This window comes from Notamacropus eugenii, chromosome 3, assembly GCF_028372415.1.
Source record: "Notamacropus eugenii isolate mMacEug1 chromosome 3, mMacEug1.pri_v2, whole genome shotgun sequence".
NCBI lineage: Eukaryota > Metazoa > Chordata > Mammalia > Diprotodontia > Macropodidae > Notamacropus > Notamacropus eugenii.
The window spans coordinates 432,086,669-432,108,082 of NC_092874.1; the positions used below are offsets into that span (position 1 = coordinate 432,086,669).

The window sequence follows — 21,414 nt, forward strand, 5'->3', positions numbered from 1 at the left end:
CCTGATCCTGCAGTGGATGTTAGCCTGACACTGCTCATCCTGAATACACTGTCAACATCCTTGCCTCCATACTCTCAGGAATCTTGACTGTCTAAGGCCTTCCCCTCATTCTAGTCCTCTTCAGAGACCAGGATCAAACCATACCCTTTCCCATAGGGTGGGTCCCCTAACTGTGCCATAATCTCATATACTAGCTTGTGTTGCTGGTTCTATCCTCCAAGGCCCAGGGCCAAAGTGCTCCCATTAGGGAGGGAGGAACCTACCTTGGAGGTGCAGGTGGCTCGCAGTGGTTCCACCAGACGATCCAGCCTCTGCAGGACAGTGTTGGGGCACAGAGTAGACAGTCGGGCCAGCATGATGAAAGTCAGCATCTGCCAAGCAGGGGAAGAAAGAGATTGGTTGTGAAAGGACAAACAGAATTCTAGACATCCCCCAGAATCCATATTCTTCCTACTTACTCCCCCACAGCTCAGCTGGTAAAAGCTATGAAACAATTCTGATTCTGTGGACTCTAGGGGAAAGAAAGGAGTTGAAGGAGTCTAAAGAGCAAAAGGAAGGATTCTGCTTAAAAAGACTCATCTCCACACATCTACCATGGTGAAATCAGGTCTTCTCAACTCCAGGCCCAGCCCTATTCCTTGAACCACTGGGGTGGGGAACCTGTGGCCTCGAGGCCACATGTGACCCTCTAGGTCCTCAAATGTCGCCCTTTGATGGAATCCAAACTTCACAGAATAAATCTCCTTAATAAAAGGATTTGGTCTGTAAAACTTGGGCTCAGTCAAAAGGCCACACCCAAGGACCACATGTGGCCTTGAGGCTGCAGGTTCCTCACCCTTGATCTAGTTGCTTCTAATATTTTTTTTAAAAATTTGTCTCATAAGAGAGAAATAAGAAAACAGTCACCCCAGGACATGTATTTGTTTTGTTTTCTTTGAGACTGGCTCTTTCTCTGAGTTTAAATCCAGCCTCAGACACTGACTAGCTGTTATATAACTGTACAAGTTACTTAACCTACTTGCCTCAGTTTCCTCATCTGTAAAATGAGCTAGAGAAGGAAATGGCAAACCACTCCACTATGTCTTCCATGAAAACCCCAAATGGGGTCAGGTAGAGTTGAACACAACTGAAAAATACCTGAACAACATTCCTCTCTTGCCAAGGCTGGAGGGGCATTGACTACTCACAGCCTAACCACACTGCTGCTTTGGCACTAGAGAAGCTCAGACCTGTTCCATCTCCAGCTGGGGCTGTCTTTAACCTCCTCAGACACCCTGCTGCCCAGGAGGACTGATTTTAGTGTGGATACCTAATTGATTTTAGCCAGGGATCACAGGTGTACACCACCACACGTGACAGGAACAGTTATATCCATATAACTGGGAAATATGAACTGGGAAATTGGCTTACTGTCACTGTCTGGAAGCCAAACCACTTAAACTCTAGGCCTCGGTTTCATTATCTGGAAAGGGAAGGAACTGAACTTGACCTAAGGTGCCTTCTAGCCCTGAAGATCAGGAGACTGCTCCACCTCCTGACTCAAATGCCTTCCTTTGAAACTCCAGAAAAAATGAAGGTGGGGATGGGAAGAGGGCAGAGAATAAATAATTACCTTGGCGTAACTCCCTTTCCCCGACTCTCCAAAAAAAAAAAAAAAAAAGCTGTGTGGCCCTGTGGATAGAGTGCTGGCCCTGGAGTCAGGAGGACTTGAGTTCAAAATATGGCCCCAGACACTTACTAGCTGTGTGACTCTGATGCAGTCACTTAATCCCAATTGTGTCAAAAAAAAAAAAAAAAGAGGTAAAGATGAGATGGGTTTTCAAAGTGAATAATCTTTGTCTGCAGGTTAGCTCCCTGTCACTGGAGGTCCTCAAGCAGGAGTTGGATGGACAGTTGTTGGGGAAGCTCTAGATGGTGGGCTTTCCATCCATTCTAAGCTGCCCAAGTGCCCTCCCAGCTCTGTGATTCTCATACGTGGTATTAGCAACTTCATGGGGATGAGAGCACAAAGCCTGGATAAGAACACTGGCTTTTAGAGATGGAAGGGACGGTAGAGATCATTTCACCCAACATACATACATACATACATGCATACATACACTATACTACGCGTATGCATGTATGTATATCTAACATAAATACACACATGCCTATACATGTGTGACACACGTGCATATAAGTGTATATATTCCTGCAGAAATAGTCTCTTATCGAACATTCACTTCACTCCCTTGTTTGGAGGGGAAGTGATTATGGATATGAACAATCTACTTACACTATCTGAATCAGCTGATTTGATTACATTTGGTTAAATTTTTCTGAACTCTTTCCCCCTCCCCACCTTTTTCTTTGTTTATTCTTTGTCATGAGGGATGGCTCAGTGGATATAAGAAGGGGAAGATGTAACTGGAAATGAAAGTTATAGGAAAACAAAGCTATTAATTAAAAAGAAAAAAAAACAGACTGAGATTGGGAAAGATGTTAGAACAGAGAATATTAGAGCTAGAAGGAACCTTGGAACAGAATGTCAGCGTTGGAATGGGACCCATAGTTTTGGTTGAGAAATAATGGTGTCAGTGACTAAAAACAAAAGGTAATTAATTATATTCTGGGAAGGAGAGTCAGGAGGCCAGCCTTACCCTGATGTCATAGTGATCCTTAAGGCCATCTTCCACATGGTTTAAATATTCATAGATGTCCAGTCGGTCCAGGCAGCTCTCCAAGAGTGTGTACATGCATTCAAAGGCAGCTTTCCTGACATCCAGCCCATCATCCACGGTATGCTTGAATGGCCCCATCTCTACCTGTGGGAGAAGTCAACACAAAATTTGAGCGGAGGGCAGATTTTGTAGGAGTGACCACAAGGGAGAGAGTGGCTCCCTTGGTAGCCACAGTGACCATTGAGGGGAATTGCTGGCCCAGAAAGCTCTACCGATATCCTAAACTCAGAGAAAACAATGTCAGAGTTTTGTGAAAAGGACCTTTCTTTTTAGCTGTCACATCTAGTATAGTTTATACAAAAGATGGACTCAACTCTACAACATCTCCATCCACAAAAGGTCCACTGAAGACCTCCAGGGATGGGAAACTCACTACCTTTTTTTCTCTTTCTTTATTAATATACTTCTAACATTTTAAAAAGTTAATATTTTATTTTCCCCCAATTACATGTGAAAACAATTTTTAGCATTCATTTTAAAATTTTGAGATCCAAATTACTTTCCCTCCTTCCCTCCCCTCTTCCATTGAGAAGGCAAGCAATTTGACAGAGGTTACACTTGCTCGGGTCATGCAAAACATATTTCCATTTAACATTCATTTTAAAAAGACTGAGTTCCAAATTCTTTCCCTTCCCCAACCCTTCTCCCACATATTGAGAAGGCAAGTAAATATATCAGTTATACATGTGAAATCATGTAAAACATATTTCCATATTATCCATGTTGCAGAAAAATGAAGTGAAAAACTTATACTTCAATCTGCCCTCAGAGTTCATCAGTTTCCTCTCTAGAGGTAGAGAGCATTTTTCATCATGGGTTCTTTGGAATTGTCTGGAATCGTATTTTTCAGAAAAATGGATTCATTCACAGTTGATCATCACTACGCTACTGCTGTGATTGCGTACAATGACTTGGTTCTGCTCACTTCATTCTGCATCAATTCGTATAAGTCTTCCCAAGTTTTTCAAGTATCCTGCTTATCATTTCTTAAAGCACAATAGTATTTCATCACATTCATATACTATAACTTGTTCAGCCATTCCCTAATGGATGGGCATCCTTTCAATTTCCAGTTCTTTGCCACCACAAAAAGAACTGCTATAAATATTTTTGTACATAGGGTCCTTTTCCCCTTTCTTTAATCTCTTTGGGGTACAGACCTAGTAGGGGTATTGCTGGGTCAAAAGGGTTATGCCCTTTGGGTATAGTTCCAAATTGGATCAGTTCTCAATTCTACCAACAGTGCATCAGTGTCCCAATTTTTCCCCAGTCCCTCCATTATTTATCATGTTCCTTATCTGTCATGTCAGCTAATGACAGGAGTGAGGTGGTACTTCAGAGGTGTTTTAATTTGCATTTACCTAATCAATAGTGATTTAGAACATTTTTTCATATGACTATAGAGAGTTTGGATTCTTCTTCTGAAAACTGTTCATATCCTTTGACCATTTATCAGTTAGGGAATGACTCTTATTTTTATATACTTGACTCAGTTCCCAACAAATCTGAGAAACAAGTCCTTTACTAGAGAAACTTGCTATAAAATTTCTTCCAGTTTCCTGCTTTCCTTCTAATTTTGCCTGTATTTATGTTTGTGCCTTTAAGAATATGGATGTTCTGCCATTTGGTGCATATCTGTTTTGTACTGACATTACTTCATTATTTATTATAAACTGAGCAAAATGCCGTTTCCCTGATTATCTCTCTAGATCTTTTTTGGTTTTTGTTCTAAGATCATGATTGCTCTTCTTATCTCAGCCGAAGCACAATAGATATTGCTCGTCTTTTATTTTAACTTGTGTCTTTCTGTTTCAAGTGTGTCTCTTGTAAACAAGATATTGTTGGATTCTGCTTCATCATCCATTCTGTTATGTCCTTCCATTTAATGGGGGATTTCATCCCATTCATATTCATGGTTATGATGACTAACTATGCATTTCCCTCCGATTTTCTTCTGTTTATCCATCTCTCTGCTTTTATCCTGTCCCTCCTCAAAAGCTGGTTTTGCTTCTACTCGCTATTCTAATGTGCTCCTTTTTATACCCTTCCCCTCCTTTCTCTTACCCCTTTTCTCCTCCTTCCCTGGTGAGTAAGATAGACCTTTATACTCTGCTCCATATGTATGTACGTGTGTGTTTTCTTCTCTCTTTGAACCAATTTCAGTAAGAGTAAGACCAAGTGCTGCCTTGACCTGCCACCCCCATTCATTTTTACTTCCGTTGTAAAAGCCTTCCTTGCATGGCTCTTTTATCTGAGATCATTTTCCCCATCTCCCAGTGCATCCCTCTTTACTACTCCGTCATTTTTGAGGGGGGAAGGGGCAGATCATCCCAATATAACTGACTCAGACCCAGGCCCTCTGTCTATGGAGCTGCTTTCTAAATGCCCTCCTAATGATAAAGTTCTTGGGAGTTATGTCTCATCTTCCTATATAGGAATGTGAACAGTTTAACCTTATTAAGTCCCTTATGATTTCTTTGTCATGTTTACCTTTCTACACTTCTCATGAATCTTGTGTTTTCTCTTCAATTCTGGTTTTTTCATCAGGAAAGCTTGGGAGTCCCCAATTTCATTAAATAGCCGTTAGCTTCCCTGCAGGATTATACTCAGTTGTGCTGGATAGGTGGTTCTTGGTTGTAATCCTAGCTCCTTTGACTCCTGGAATCTCATATTCCAAGCCCTCCTCTCCTTTAATGTGGACGTTGTTACATTTTATGTGATCCTGACTGAATAATATTTAAATGGTTTCTTTCTGGCTACTTGCAATTTTTCTCCTTAACCTGGAAGCTCTGGAATTTAGCTATAATATTCCTGGGTGATTTCACTTTGAGATCTCTTTCAAGAGGTGACTGGTGGATTCTTTCAATTTCTGTTTTGCTTTTTGGTTCTAGGACAGTGAAACAGTTTTCCTTTATAATTTCCTGAAAGATGACATCTAGGCTCTCTTTTTGATCATAGATTTCAGGTACTCCAAGAATTCATAAATTACCTTTCCTTGATCTATTTTCAAGGTCAGTTGTTTATTTGATGAGAAATTTCAAGTTATTCTATTTTTTCATTCTTTTGAAGACTTTGTTTTATTGCTTCTTAATGTCTCATAGAGTTATTATCTTCCATCTGCCCAATTCTATTTTTTAAAGGATTATTTCTTCAGTGAGTTTTTGTACCTCTTTTTTTCCATTTGGCCAATTCTGCTTTTTAAATTGTTATTTTCTTAAGTAATTTTTGGTGCCTCTTTTCATAATTTTCTTGCATCACCCTCATTTCTTTTCCCAATTTTTCCTCTACAACTCTGATTTTTAAAATAATTTTTTTGGCTCTTCTTCTAGCTCTCCCAGGAATTCTTACTGAGTTTGTGTCCACTTTATACTTTTTCTCGCTTTGAGGCTTTGTTTGTAACTCTTTCCACATCACTGTCTTCTGCTAAGTTTGTGTCTGGACCTTCCCTTTCACCATAGTAACTTTTTTATGGTCAGATTTTTTGTTGTTATTTGCTCATTTTTCCAGTCTATTTCTTGATTTTCTACTTTATGTTAAAGCTGGCTCTGTTCGCTTGGGGATGTCCCAAGCTCCAGGCTTTTGTTGAACTGGTGTCTCACAGACAGTTCTGGGGGCCTGCAGGTTTTCGGTGCTTCCAAGATAGGTTGTCTGGTTTTTACCCAGGAACAGCCCCTGCTCCCCTGCAGTGCTCTTCTCTGCCCTGCAGCTCCTAAAGCTGCAGCTGCCACCTTCAAAGCTCACCACTGTGGCTAACCCTGCATTTGCTCCAGGCTGACCTCACCCCAATATCACAGACCTTGCCTTCCAAACTAATTTGTCTAAGGCTGGAAAAAATGTCTCACTGTGACCTTTGGTTGGCTCCGTCGCTCCAAAATTTGATTTGAGGCATTATTTTGAAGTTTTTTGGAGGGAAATATTGGGAGAATTCATTGGGGTTACTGCCTCTCCTCTACCATCTTGGCTCCATCCCCTGAACTCACTACCTTTCAAAGCATCCAGTTTTATTTAGGGGCAGTTATTGTCAGGAAACTTTTCCTCCTATTTGAACTGAAACCATCTTTTCCACATTTCTTCCACCCAGGGCTCCTCCTCAAGGTCCCAGCAAAATGAGCCTGATTTCACTGAAACTTGAGAATCCTTTAAATACTTGAGGACCTACTTTCAGCTTCCTCCTTTTCTTTGTATCTCTGGTGTTTAGCATATGGTACTTGGCACGTAGTTGGCATTTAATAAATGTTTAATGACTGATTCCTAAGTTTTTTCTAAAATAAATACATTTGGTTTCTTCACCTAATGTTTGACTCTAGTCCTCCCCGCCATTTTCCTCTTCCTCTCTTGGACACACCCAAGCTTGGCAATGTTCTTCTTAAAATTTGACATCTAAAAATTACTCCAGCTGTGGTTGGACCAGAGCACATCTAGAGATCTCCTGGGGTTTCTACCAGCTGAGCAGCAGCCAGCAGCGTTTACGTAGTGCTTTACAAATAGTCTCTCATTTAATCCTCACAACCACCCTTGGGAGGAAGGTGCTATTGTCATCCCCATTTCACAGATGAAGAAACCAAGACTTTTAAGAGGTTAAATGACTTGCTGAGGTCACACAGGCATTAAATATCTGAGGCTGGATTTGAACCCAGATCTTCCCAATTCCAAATTCAGAGCTCTTCTTCAGTATTCCACCTTGCCATCCCCTAGGGAGAAGTTGTTAGAAATGGGAGGGGAATTTGGCAATAATTTGCAGTTCTTATTCACCCAGCTGGTAAGGATGCAGAATGGTCTGTACCTTCCTCCATGTCCCCTGCGCTATCCTCATCCTGCCACTACCCTGTTGCCCACTGACCTCTCGGATGAGCTCCTTTCGGACCTTGGTCTCGGTGTACAAATGGGGAAGTGTGTTGTCCAGAAAGTCTCGGATGAGGGAGGGCTTGTTGTGAGCAGCAGAGTTGAATAAGGCCAGAGCCACCCTTCGGACATTTAGGTCTGAGTCCTGAAGGGTCTTTAAGAAATCTCCTGCAGGGTGGGAGAGGGAGAGTAAGAAGGAGAAAATGAAAACAACACACACACACACACACACACACACACACACACACACACACACACACACACGAGTTAGGGGGGCAGCCATGAAATTATCTAGCTTTTAAATAAAAACAACAGAAAACCAAGTTCTATAATTATGCCTCACTTATCTGGGTACTATAACCTGGCTAATAGAAGTTGTATTCACATGCTCATATTTACAGTCAAATCAACTCAACAAGCATTTATTAACCTTCTGCTGTGTGCACCATGCTAAGCTCTGAGGACACAAAGAAAGGTAGAAAACAACGTCTACCCTCGAGGACCTCAGAGTCTAATGAGATGGGAAGGGATTTCCGAGGACACCCGATCCAACCCTCTCACTTAAAGCAGGGAGACCTGAGGAGACAAAGTGATACATCCAAGGGCATCAGTAGAGAGCCTCAGAGGTGGCGTTCACCCTCAGCTCCTGCTCATAACTCCAAGGCCAGAGCTCTTACCACACTTTGTAATGACCCAGCAACCCTGGGAGCCCTCTCACAAGGATGGCATTCAGAGTCCAAAAAGATCCTGCCAGTCTGGAGCAGTGAATCAAATGGAATATGATGGCATTTAATAGAGATACACATGAAGTCCTATGGCTTGAATTTCAAAAAGCCAACTTTACATGTAGAAGATGGGCATAGACATGGACAGGCAGCAGTTTGTCTGAAAAAGACCTGAAGCTTACCAGAAGTCAACCAGGTGACCTGGTATGGAAAGGATCAAATGAGATAATGAATGAGTCCTAGGAAAAATGACAAATCCCCTATAGACATCATGAGGAGAGGCATCACAGTGTAGCAGATAGAATGTTTGCCTCAAAATCTGGAACATCTGAGTTCAAGTCCCATCTCCAACACATGTAGACTGTGTGACCCGGAAAATCTCTAAGACTGGAAGTTATAGAAAAGGTGCCAATATGCATTGGTAGAGAGAGTTTCCTCACCTGGGACTTCCTTATCCAAGAAAAAAGTTCTTGTTACCCTCGAAAGTTTTAACATCAGCAAGTGAAGTGATTTTAGTAGGGAAAATGATACGAAAGAAGGGGAGTGTCCATCTGCCTAGCCACTGTTCCCTAAGGATCAAGGGACCTTTGCCTTTGACCAGCAGCTGATACCTTCCTCCCCCACTACTTCTCCATTGCATGTCCAGCTCACAGTGCAGGGCTGCACACAGTAAGAGCTTAATAAATGCTTCATTCATTCATCTATTCATACAGCACTGAAATTGCAGGTCTGGTCCCTATCCCTAAAGACGAATATGAATAAGGCCTTATCTCCTCAGGGAAACACACAGATACACGGAGATACACACGCACACACACAGATACACACACACACAGACACACTGAGATACACACGCACAGACACGCACACAGATACACAGACACACACACAGATACATACACACACACACAGACACACACAGATACATACACGTGCGCACACACAGAGACACGCACACAGACACACACCCCATACTTTCTCTCTCACATACATATACACTCACACCCTTCCCACCCTATGGTCCATATATGGGAGAAGCAGAGTCAGAGTGAGTCCCAGCTTCACCCATTCATCTTTGTTCCCATACTTTTGTATAAGAATCTTCCTTTTCAAAGGCCTTCTGTCCATTATTTCATTTGATCCTCTCGGCATCTTCCATAAGGGAAACAGGGCAGGGATTACTGTGCCCATTTTACCAATCAATCTAATTCAATATGAATACACATTGATTATACACTATATATACTATATACTGTAGTACTACTATTTACAAAACACTGCGCTAAACCACCACGGATATCATAACAAAAGACAAGCCTTGCCCTCCTTAGCTTACATTTTACTACATTTAAACAAATAAGAAAAGGGCTAATAATTGGAGGAGGGAGCAAACACTAAGAAGAGCCCCCTCCTCCACAGGGAAGGTGGTGTCAACGCTTCATTCTGCAGCCTGTGCCAGCATGGAGCCCCTTCGGATGTGGGACCTCAATCTTTGCCAGAGAGGTTCCGCCCTCTGCCCCCTTTGTTCTTGATGGTAAAAGTCTTGCCAGGTAACAAAAAGCCAGGGCTCTGGACTCACCAATGCAATCCTTCAGAAGAACGTCGACAGGCTGGGGCTGGTCTGAGATGGTGAATTTAATGGCGGTGACGACGGTGCTACGTGCATGTGGTGAACCTGGTGGGACCCAGGAGAAAGCATGACCCAAGGGGAACAAGACCAATTCAAGATAACAGTCCTGGCATTGTGGGTGGGGTGGGCCCTCCTGGCTTCCCTGCCTCCATAGGAAGCCCAGTTTCCCTTCCTCCCGTCTTGTGAGACAGCAATGTCAACATTTCACAGCTGGCACTGCCACTCCTTCAGATCTGGAACCTCTTATCGTGGCTGGGGCAACTTGGGCCTTTGCCTTCTGTTCTCAATGTTTGGGAAAAGGACCCTACTTACTGCCAGCTCTCAAGTGCCCACTCTGAGGAAGGGGAACAAGAGGAATGATACACAGAAGACACTACAGCCCACTTCTGTTTTGGAGTGGGGTGTGAAATGTGGTCTCTTTTCCACGATGATTTTTGCAGTGTTCTCTGAAATAAAGAGCATTGTGGCTCTGAAACCAGCCAGGGACAAGCCACTGCCTTCCTAAGCCTCTTACCTGGTAGGGAAACCAGAGATGGAGCCAGGTAACAATGACAGGTCTGGCATTGGAGTGAGGAAGCCCTGTCCCTAACCTGCGTTGGCTGTGTGACCCTGGGCAAAGCTCGGGGAGATTCTCCAACACAAGGGCTCACAGAACAACAGCCAATATCTTTGGGCAACAGTGGAGTTCCCTGTGCTCATGGGGAAATCATAGATCTAGACCCAAAGAAGAGTAATGTTTTGGGGGCCAATGGTAATTGCATTATCTACAACAGCTGAGAAGGAAGAGGGCAGTCACAGAGCGCTACCATGACAATACTAATGAGTAGGAGGATTTATACAGTGCTCTGGAGTGTGCAGAGAACTTTACAATGTTATCTCACCTGACCTTCACAACAACCCTGGGAGGTAAGAGCTATTTGACTCCCATTTAACAGTTGAGGAACCTGAGGGAGACAGAGGTTAGGTGATATTATCGAAATGAGGCTGACTTTATAGACAGCCCCATCTAAAGTGGGCAGTGGTCTCTTTGCAAAGGTGAGGGGCCGTGGGTATGGAATACTGCATATACTGTCAGGGACAGTCTTTGCTGCTTGATTTTGCTGAATTTTTTCCCCAAGTGGGCTGGAATGAAGCCAGCATGGGCCTCATGTGGATAACTGAGAGCTGACCTGCTTTCCCCTTTTCTTCTTTTCTGGATGAAAGGAGGCACTTTGAGGGGGAAGGGGAAGCAATCTGCAGGTGCTCCCCATGATTCTGGAGATCCTCTGATCCCACCCAGGGAGCTGACTCCCCAGCACCTCCCTCCATTTTTACCTGCAAGGAGCTGCTTCTGCAGCTGGGGCAGCAGCTGGGAAGGGTTCACCAGGGCCAGCTTCCCCAGGCACTCGGCCACCACATTGCGGGTGCCTTCCTCACTGCACTCACAGTGCCTGAACAGCAGGGCCCAGATGTCATCCACGTAGGGCTTGAGGCCTTCAGCTGGGGCTGCACCAATGGTTTCCTTCAGTGAATGCAGCAGCAGGTACTGCCTCTTGGGCTGGGTGCCGATCTCCCCGAGCAGGAAGGGCAAGTATTCAGGGAGGTTCCGGGCACCCACACAGCCCAGTGTGTAGGAGGCTGCTGACCTCACCTCCTCACTGGGTGATGAGAAAGCCTCGAGCAGAACTGTTTTCAGCTCCCGCTGTGGTCCCATCCCAGCCACCACATGACCCATCTCAGCCAGTGCCAGGAAGGCCAGGACCTTGACGCCTGCACTGGATCGGGAGGATTGGGCATCTCGAATGAACTGGCCCACGGTGCCTGCTGCCTCCTGGGGACAGGCAACCACCAAGGCTGCCAAGCACTTGGCCACTGAGTGGTGCACCTGTTTGTGGAGGGGAGGCGAATTTGGACCTGCATTGTAGATGGGGCTTATGAGCTGCTTCTTCAGCTCGCCATAGCTCAGGCGTGGGGCCCGTGTGCCCATGAGGGCCTGGAGGAAACCTGTGATGGCCGTCAGTGCTCCAGCCTGTAACAGCGGTGAGTATACCAGCTGCAGGATTTCAGAAAGGATGGGGCCACTGGCCTTGGCCAGTGAGGAGGGGTGAGCCTGGGTCACAGTGGTGAGGAAACCCACAGCCACCTGCGCCACATGCATGTCACTCTCCCCAATGAGTGGGGGAAGTTCTGCCAGCACTGCCTCGATTGTGGCTGGTGGAAGCACGGTCTTGTAATTCTGAGCCAGGACATCAAGGGCTGCCAGGGTCGCCAGCTTTAGGGCCCTCTGGTTCTTCCGCAGGAAGGAAGCTAAGATGGGCAAAGCATCGTCGATAATGGGCTGCAGGTCGACACGGAGTGGGGATCCCGCCACCAGAATCAGTGCCTTGACTGTGGGCAGTCGGGTGATCTCATTCTTTAGCCGCTCCAAGAAAATGAGGAGGGTGGGCTTTAGCTCGCCCCCCAGCCAGTCTCTCAGGTGGGCTATGATGTGGCCCATGCAGGCGATGGCTCGCTCCTTCACCTCCTGGTCCAGATCAGCTGCCTTCAGCCTCATGAGGGTAGCAGTGAAGATATCCTTAACGTAGGGTTGGGGATCCAAGGCCAAGGGCTGATCGAGAGGCCGGAGGACCTTCACCAATTGCTGGGTCACCAGCAAAGCCTCGGAGGTTATCTTGTAGAAGGGGTCAGACACACAAGCCACCACCGGGGGCAGCAGGACTGGCAGGTGGGTATGGAAGGCCTCAGGAGGGTGGGTACACAGGAGCACATGCAGGAAGGCCAAAGTATCAATACGCATGTTAGAAGAGCTAGCCCTGTCTGTCAGGGAGAAGATAATGCCTAAAATATATCGGGGGAGAGAAGATGAAAACCACATTACCAGGAGAACCAGATTCTTTATGGAGAATCTGTAGCTCAGCAGCACCAAGCTTCCACAGCCCATTCCCTAACACAGACTGTCTAGTTAGTGCAATCCTTGTCTCAGGATCATCCTCAGTATTTTTTTTCCCCCAATATTAATGGGGTCCCAAAAATTACAGGACAAAAAGTATAGCGAAGATGCCTTCTTTCTTTCGCCAAACCTAGAGAAGACACCTTCCTTCTCCCGAGGTCCCTGACTAGTGGAAATACTAAAGTCCACACAGGACTGAGACTTTGGTTTCTTTATTCCTCTTTACGTCTCCCAAGGCTCCTAGTGCAAGACTTTGCACATGGCAGTTCCAACAAACTATGTATTGCCTGGGCAAATGGAAAAAAACCAGGCCAGCCAGTGAAAGTTTTCATTGGCTGCTGTACTACTGAGTGAAAGATCAGTCATCCAGCAACAAGAGAGCCTCCTGGAGACCCTTGGATGGGTCATACCCCTACCCTTGCTGGATGGGTCATTCCTCTCCTTTCCAAGAAGGCAATGCAGCATTAAAAAAAGAAGTCTGGACCACAGCCCAAGCATACGAGGCATCATCTGCTGCTTCAGGAACACTCAGGGTATTGCTACTTCACTATCTTCCTCAGTAACTGGGTGAGTTGGGAAGGGAGGACAGGGGGTGTAGTAAGGTAGAGAAGGGAGTGGTTCTGAGTAAGATTCAGCCAGTTCCCTATGGGGGAAAGGACCAAATGCTCCAGTATAGTTACAGCTTCCAATCAGTGCAACTGGGAAGAGGATGAGGGTCTAGACAATGACCAGGACTATCAAAATAAAGGATGATGGTGGGAGGCAGAGGTGCCGGTCTACAGCCAGACTAGGAATGGGATGGGGCCATAATGTGGTTAAAGTGATCACAGGATCTTAGAGTTACAGTTGGGAGGGACCTAGTTTAGGGGTCAGCAAACGACAGCCCATGGGCCAAATCTTGTCTACTACACAGTTTTGCATGGCCCCATAAGCCAAAAATGCTTTTTACATTTTTATATGTAGAGGCACTGGGTTGGATTTGACCTTTTGGCCAAACTTTGCTTACCCCTGAGCTAGTACAAGACCCTTATTTTACAGAGGAGGAAACTGAGGCCAAGAGGGGCCAAGATGTGATTCTAGGTCTTCAAACTCCAATCCCGAGCTCTTTCCAAAACACCACCCTGATAAAAGTGATCCTGACCAGAACTAGTGTGAGGGGAGGTGGTCCTATGTTGTTTAGAAGGTTTGCCTAGCTCCTCACAAGGAGGATGCTGCCCCCAGCCTTAACTCCGCCCTCCATCCCCAGTCTAGATTACCTGGCACCAAGGCAGGAATGTGCTCAGCCAGGCTCCCAGGCAAGACTCCAGCTAGTTCTGTGAGGACGCTGAAGCAGCCTTGACGGGACTTGACACTCCGGTCTTTGAGTTGTCTCTGGAGAGCCTTGACAATATGGGGTACCTACAGGACATCTGAGGCATTCAGTGACCAGCAGGAGCCTGTCTCCCTCCCTCCTCCCAAAGCACTGAGGCATTCTTATCAAGCTACTCATGTGTCTTCATTGTCCTTTAGGCTCACAAAGGGGCTCCTGGTCTGGAGTTGGCTGAGCCTGGGAAAGGCCCTGGGCCTTCTATCCCTGATCCCAGGTATCACAGATTTGGAGCTTCAAGGGGCCCCAAGGGCCTTCTACTTCAGTTTCCTCATTTCACTGATGATAGAGAAACTAAGGTCCAAAAAAGAGAGATGATTTGCTCAGGTGGCTAGCAGCAGACCTGGGATTTGAACCCTGTCCCTCCAGAGTCCAAACCCAATTCTCATCCTATCCCACCCTCAGGAATGATATGGATTCAGCCAGTGAAAGAAGAATGAAGAAGGCTCACATGACATCCTCTCTACTCATCAAAGTCCTCTGGGACCATAAGGCATCTGGGAATTGAGAATTCCCAGATTTGAGGAAGAACTGTATATTTTTAAATTTAACTTAAATTTAATCATTAATAATCAAATTATTAATTTGTTTGATCATTTCAGACATGGCTGACTCTTTGTGACCCCATTAGGGGTTTTCTTGGCAAAGACACTATGGTGGCTTGTCATTCCTTCTCCACCTCACTTTACAGATGCCCAGGGTCACACAACTAGTAAGTGCCTGAGGCTGGATTAAAACAAGTCTTCCTGACTCCAGGCCCAGCGCTTTATCACTGCACCACCTAGTGGCCCATTAACATATTACATCAAAGACCGCAGAGTTCAGGGAAGAAGGCCTCACCAGCCTTCTGCACAGCTCATAGAATCCTATGGAAGACAATCTTGAGACCAATTGAATCTAACCCCCTTATTTTAAGGATGAGGAAACTGAGGCTGACAGAGGATAGCGAGGGGCAGAAGCAGCATTGGAATGCTGGTTTTCTGATTCTGAAGACAATATTCTTTCCAAGAGTGTCCAAAAGAACAGGTGATTGGCCATTTGGATGGTTCTGCAGAGGGGCAGGAAGGAGAACAGGGGAATGGACCCTCTTCAAACTTAAAGGACAATGGAGAGGGAGGCGCAGCTGGAGGTGGCAGTTACTGGGACTTGGACCCATCATTCTGGTCCCAAGATCCCCACTGTGTCTATCACCTGCCCCTGATCGCTGCCCCACTCACAGGGGGGATCCCCCAAAGAGCACCATGATCCTGAGGTCTCTCCAGCAAAGACTCCCCGCCCTGCTCCCTGCTGCACCCATTCTCCTGGCCCTGCTTCCCCACCTGATTCTGCAGCATGGTGAGGGGCACATTTTCCTTGCTGGCCACCTCTGATGTCCGGAACCAGCTTTGCCCGGGATGCGTCTGTCTTAGCAGAGAGATGTAGGCCCCAAAGATGTCAGCCTTGACATTCTCCTCCCGTTCCTTGAACCTGCTGATGAGCACGGGCGAGAGGACCTGGTAGAAATCCTGCAATAGGTCATGCCTGGTGCTAATGACGGTGGCCACGCACTTGGCCGAGGCTCTTCGGACCTTCCAACTCATGTCATCATCGTCACTGTACTCATCGTCACTTTCTGGGGATGGCAGAACCACATGGGGTTTCATGGGGCTAACATCTTATGTTAAACTGGGAGACACCCACTTTTCATTAGCAGTAGCATATCACCTATGATCGTTACTCATCCATTATCCTGTTATTATCAATGAGTCTATCCATATAATATATTGTAATGGTAATTATAACATAAGGAATGGTTATTAACGATATCATTAATTAATAACAGCTACCACAGGCACAACCCTTTAAAATTTAAAAATTCTTTGGATATTACCCATTTGAACCTCCCAGAAGTCAGAGAACTTGGTTCAATCCTGCCTCTGTGCTTATCTACCTATATAGGTATGACCTTGTGTAAATTGCTTGACCTCTCTGGGCCTCAGTTTCCTCATTTACTTGCTGGCCATTTCTATGCCTAAATTTACAATTAACCAAAAAAAAAAAATATCCCAAGTCCATGAGGAAGGCGTGCAACTCCAATGTGAAAGTCTATTATTGTTCCCATTTTACAGGTGAGATCTCTGATCCTATGATTCCCTGAGCCAAGAACACTTATCCAAACACTTCTATGACCACTTTAGAGACATCTCATTCCCCAAAATCCCTCCTCTTTCCTCCAGATGCAAAAGGAACTGTAATAAATGAGGGTGGAAGAAAAGGTGAAGATCACAAAGAGGCCTCTGGACTTTAGAGGTGAAGCCAGTGTCCTGAATGCAGAGATTAATTAGTGAGCTCATCTCACATCAAATCTAAAACAAAATATGTTATCTTCAAAGAAGCGAGGTGGTACAGTAGATATAGTATTGGGCCTGGAATTAGGAAGATCTGAATTCAAATTTGGTCTCAGACACTTACTACCTGTGGGACCCTGGGTAAGTCACTTAACTTGTGTCTGCCTCAGTTTCCTTAACTGTAAAATGGAGATAACAATAGCACCTATTTCTTGGGGTTGTTATATGGGTAAAATGAGATAACATTTGTAAATCATTTTGCAAAACTGAAATCTCTCTATAAATGCTAGCTATTAAGGATGATGGGAACCAGTGGAGAGTCTAAGACCTTGGTCTGATGGAGGGTCTAGGACTTGGTGTGGTGGAGGATGTAGGCCTTGTCTGGTGGAGGGTCTAGGCCTTGTATGGTAGAGGGTCTAGGCCTTGGTCCAGTGGAGGATCTAGGCCTTGGTGTGATGAAGGGTCTAGGCCTTGGTCCAGTGGAGGGTCTAGGCCTTGGTCCAGTGGAGGGTCTAGGACTTGGTCTGGTGGAGACAAGAGGACCACCCTGCCAGAGGCCCATGCCCCATCTCAACAGCCACAGCTACCTTGTTCATCATCTTCTCCATCTTCTGTCTCCATCATCTCATCCTCATCACTGTCATAGTTGTAGTTGGGGTCATGGGTCAGGTACTTCAGGCAGAGGTTGGTCACGCTGGGAATGTAGGGTCCCATCTCCTTGGGACACCTGAAGATTGAGTGGAGAGAGGGAACATAGTCATTTTTATAAATAGTGAGAACGAGGGGCTAAAGTTACTCTCCTAGAATGAATGGTTCCCAGAGGCCTTAGCCATACTCACTCCCCTTAGAAGTAGAAAGTATTGGCCTTTAAGATTTTGGCTGAGAATTTAGCTAATGGACAAGTTCATAGCATGTGATTCTAGTCTCTCATTTTATGGATGAGGGAACTGGGAGCCAATGGGGTGAAGTAATTTGTCTGAGATCACCCAGATAGTGATAGAGATCCAGGCATGGAACCCAGATCTCCTGACTCCCCACTTTGTGCCTCAATGTCTTATATATCATGAGTCTGTAAGTCCAGCACTGACCTCCAAGGCTTCTCTCCTCATCCCCTAATCCCTGTCCTCAAATACAGGCTTCTCTCCTAGTTGATGGGATTTAGAGGCCTTGGCTTTCCCTAGTCTCCAAATTGGGAGGTTCTCTGGCAAAAGGTCTATCTTTAGCCACTTCAAACCAGTCACCTTCTATTATGGATCACTACCAGCCCCCTTAACGGAGTGAGAGAGAGAGAGAGAGAGAGAGAGAGAGAGAGAGAGAGAGAGAGAGTGTGAGTGTGTGTTTCCCACCAGGCAGAGTTAGAATCTGGTTTGAACCCAGGACTCGACTCTCAATCCAGGACTCTTTCCCTACCACACTTTCTTGTCTTTTGTCTCTCTTTCAGGCTCTGTATGTGTGGACAGAGGAAACGTGATCACATCCTCCACCAACTAGTTACTACACCTTTGGCTTCCAAGTCAATTCAATTAAAAAAACACTCATTGAGACCCTACTGTATACTTGAGGTCAGAAAAGGGACAAAGATGGCCTTGGCCTTTAAAGAGTTTAGAGTTTTATAGAAAGGATTCAACACACACACACAAATGGACTGGATTCATCCAACGTAAGCTGTGTGAGGGTAAGAGCTGTTTCATTTATGCCTTCGTGTGCCCAGGATTTAGCATACAATAGGTGCCTAATAAATGCTTCTTACTTGACTGCTTGATTTCCTGCATGGAAATCCTAGGATTCTCTGATCTTTTGTTTTTCTTTGTGTTTATTATTTATAACTGAGACTGATTTAAAAAGAGGGAGGAGTGGCTGAAGGAAAGAAAATGTTTTCAGAAGGCCAGAGAAGAGCCAGGGAGGCAGGAGCTTCTGTGTGTGCCCAGGACTACCTCAGCCCCAATCTAACACCCCCACCCCCAGACTGAATCCAATCAGGGCTTCCAATTGGGGACCCCCAGGCCTCCCCACCTCCTCACAAAGGACTCAAAGGCTTGGAAACAATACTCTCGCAGTTCATCGTCCTCCACAGCACAAAACTTCACCACTAAAGGGACGATCCTTGGCAGGTGGGCACCTGCAGGGTGGAAAGACAGAGAGGGTCCAGAGCTGAGTCCCACCCAGCAGAACATGCTCCCTATTGCCAAGGGGTGTGGCCCAGTCCTCAGGCTTCCCCCTCCCCCCTCCCCCAGTCCAGCCTGCTCCACCCCAGGACTTTGATGAGTAGATTATAATAGGTCTAGAGTTACTTCAGGGCAGACCCTAAATCTTGAGTCCTTTTCAGTCCATCCCCAAAAGGCCTAGGCTAGCAGCTCTGCTCTGCAAAGTTCAATGATTTAGGAACAGATTAAACGTGAAGGAATCAGGCCCAGGAAAACAATACCTATGAATCGTGTGTGCTCCACTGACTACAGCAATAAGGAAGAAAACAACAAAGCTATGAAACTGACTGATCAAGAATACATGAGAAGGCACCTTCCTCCTCTCCCACCTTGTACAAGTAGAGGACAACTGGGGAGGGATGTGGTCGATAAAATCAGATTTCTTTTGTTTAAGTAGATTCATTTTTTTGGAAAATTTTTTTCTACCTTTTTTCTTTCTTGACACTTTACCATAAAGGAGGGCTCTCTGGGAAGGAGCAGGGAGAGCGATACAGTTGGAAATACAGATGACATAAAAACAAAAATTATCAATAAAGATTAATTTTTTAAAAAATGACTGGTTTGCAGTCTTCAGGACAGAGAGCCAAGAGGCGGAAACCAACTGACTCCGCTCCTGCCTCAGGGATGCGATGTTCCCTGTCCTTCCCACTCCCCTTGCCAAGGTCTAGTTGCTCTCTGTTCAACCTGGCAGCCCCCAGAGGGAAGGAGAATCCACAGTCGGTCAAACCAGGCCAGGCAATAGATGCCTCTATTCTGGAAGCATTCCCTAAATCTTTTCCCATCCCTGGCACCTGGCTTCCATTCCTTCAGGCCTTTGTTCCTAACCCTGGCACTTCTATACCTTCCATTCATCTCTCATTAGCCTCCCCTTCTAGGTCAGTCCCTCCCAGAGGCTGGAGACACCTGAAAGCACTTTCATGTGAAGGTTTAGAAGCAGTCCTGTCCTGGAAGCTCAGTATCCTTTGGAACAGCTGTACTAGGCTTGTTTCTTAGAATCACGGGTAATTAGGAGGAGCTCTAAGTCCTAAATAGGCCAGCTGTTTCCCTCTTAAGCAACACGGTTTTAAAATGTTCTTCCTTGTATTTTCCCTAATGTTTGACAGCTTTGCTAATTATAACACCAGTACCAGGAAACAAGTGACTATTTGCCATTATCTCAATTCCTTACTGAGACAGTTTGTGGGGATTTTGTTTTTGTTTGTTTTAAATCTTGGCTGTAGAAATTTTCCACAAAGTTGGAGTTCTGTACAAAATAAGCTACAGTTTCCATAATGCTTGTTTGCAGAATAAATAGAGCTATTCATTAGAGGGGGAAAAAAACATGCACGCCTCAGCTGTTTTTCCTTTACATTTTGGGCCCATGGGAGCCCACATCCTTCCTTGGCTTGGCTCAGCTATCTCTTTACCCTAGGAAGTGCCCATTTTCTGGGGGTTGGTCTGTCCTCGACTGTCCTCCGCTCATTCTATTCCCCACCTGGGAACAAGAGCCATCACCCACTGCCCTTCCTCAGTCAGCCCCACTCCCTGGCCTTCTCTCCCCAGGAATGCTAGAAGCCCCATACCAACACGATGGCCCGCCTGCCTGCTGATGCCTCCAATACACTGGATGTAGGTGCGGGTGGTGGAGGTGGACGCATCTCCCTCCAGCTCGGCCAACAGCTGCTCCATGAGCTCTGAAAATAGGTTGGTGCTGCAGGTCATGACCAGGTGGCCCAGAGCAACAATGGCCCGCTTGCGCACTGCCAGACGAGGACTGGTGAGCTGGGGGACCAGGCAGTGCAAGATGGAGGAGTGGAAGGAGAAGAGGGCCCCGCCCAACCTGTGGCCGAAAGAAGGGGGAGGAGGATGATGGAGTCAGACTCCAGTCTCTGGACTCAGTTTCCCCACTCCTATCCCTCTGACACCCAGCCTACAACCCACCCCATTCCACAATGGCCAGTTGAGCAGTGAGGGCATTTGAGGTAATAGTGGATCTACCTGGCCTTACTCATCCTCATTGGGCTCTAGGACATATGTTGAGAGGCGATGGGAAGCTTTAGTCCTAGAGAGGTTAAAGGACTTGGTTGAGAGCTCAGAGCAGAGACAGTCTAGAATCCAGGGCTTGGCCTCCTAACCCCAGGCCTGAGAAGGCTAGATTGAAGCTGTTCCAATGGGATGTCTGTTATCTGGCACTTTCTCACAGAGAACAGTCCCAGCTTTAGCAGGCCATGAGTCCCCCCAACTAGAGATGTATCTTAGAGAGAGGCAGAGTTCACCCTGAAGGATAAATGGTACTTAAAATGAGAAAAACAGTGAAGGAGGATGTTTTCTACAGGTTATCCCTCAGCCACTCCTCATTGTGCCTGGACCTCCCCGATCATTGTCCTTTCACTCTTCTTCTCCTAACCATACCAACTCAAAGCCCTGTTTGGCAGGGGGTGCCCCAGGTGTCTGCACCTTCACAGACTCAGTAAATAGTTTGCCCCTGATGCCTGGCATTATTGCCTTCCCATCCTATTCTCCTAACCAGGCTAATCCAAGTCTCCACCTCACAGTGGGAACTCCAGGCATCTACACTTTCTGGGCCCCAGAAAAATAGCTCATCCTTGATGCCTAACAGAGGAACCCCTAAAACCCCTATCCTCCAGGTAGGAGAGAAGAAAACTAGGAATCAAAAGCCTTGAGTTCTAGT

General features: G+C 45.9%; 1 protein-coding gene across 1 annotated transcript in view; it reads right to left on the minus strand.

Moving 5' to 3' along the window:
• The window catches only part of CAND2 (cullin associated and neddylation dissociated 2 (putative)), a 50,276-nt gene that overhangs the window by 4,829 nt on the left and 24,033 nt on the right, over positions 1-21,414 (minus strand). Inside the window, exons 5-14 of the mRNA XM_072598423.1 lie at positions 20,306-20,562; positions 18,553-18,658; positions 17,127-17,266; positions 15,532-15,824; positions 14,103-14,244; positions 11,232-12,734; positions 9,867-9,962; positions 7,561-7,730; positions 2,640-2,804; positions 264-371 (exon numbers count right to left, since the gene is read on the minus strand). Of these exons, the coding sequence (XP_072454524.1) occupies positions 264-371; positions 2,640-2,804; positions 7,561-7,730; positions 9,867-9,962; positions 11,232-12,734; positions 14,103-14,244; positions 15,532-15,824; positions 17,127-17,266; positions 18,553-18,658; positions 20,306-20,562 (2,980 nt within the window). The remainder of the gene's footprint in view (positions 1-263; positions 372-2,639; positions 2,805-7,560; positions 7,731-9,866; positions 9,963-11,231; positions 12,735-14,102; positions 14,245-15,531; positions 15,825-17,126; positions 17,267-18,552; positions 18,659-20,305; positions 20,563-21,414) is intronic.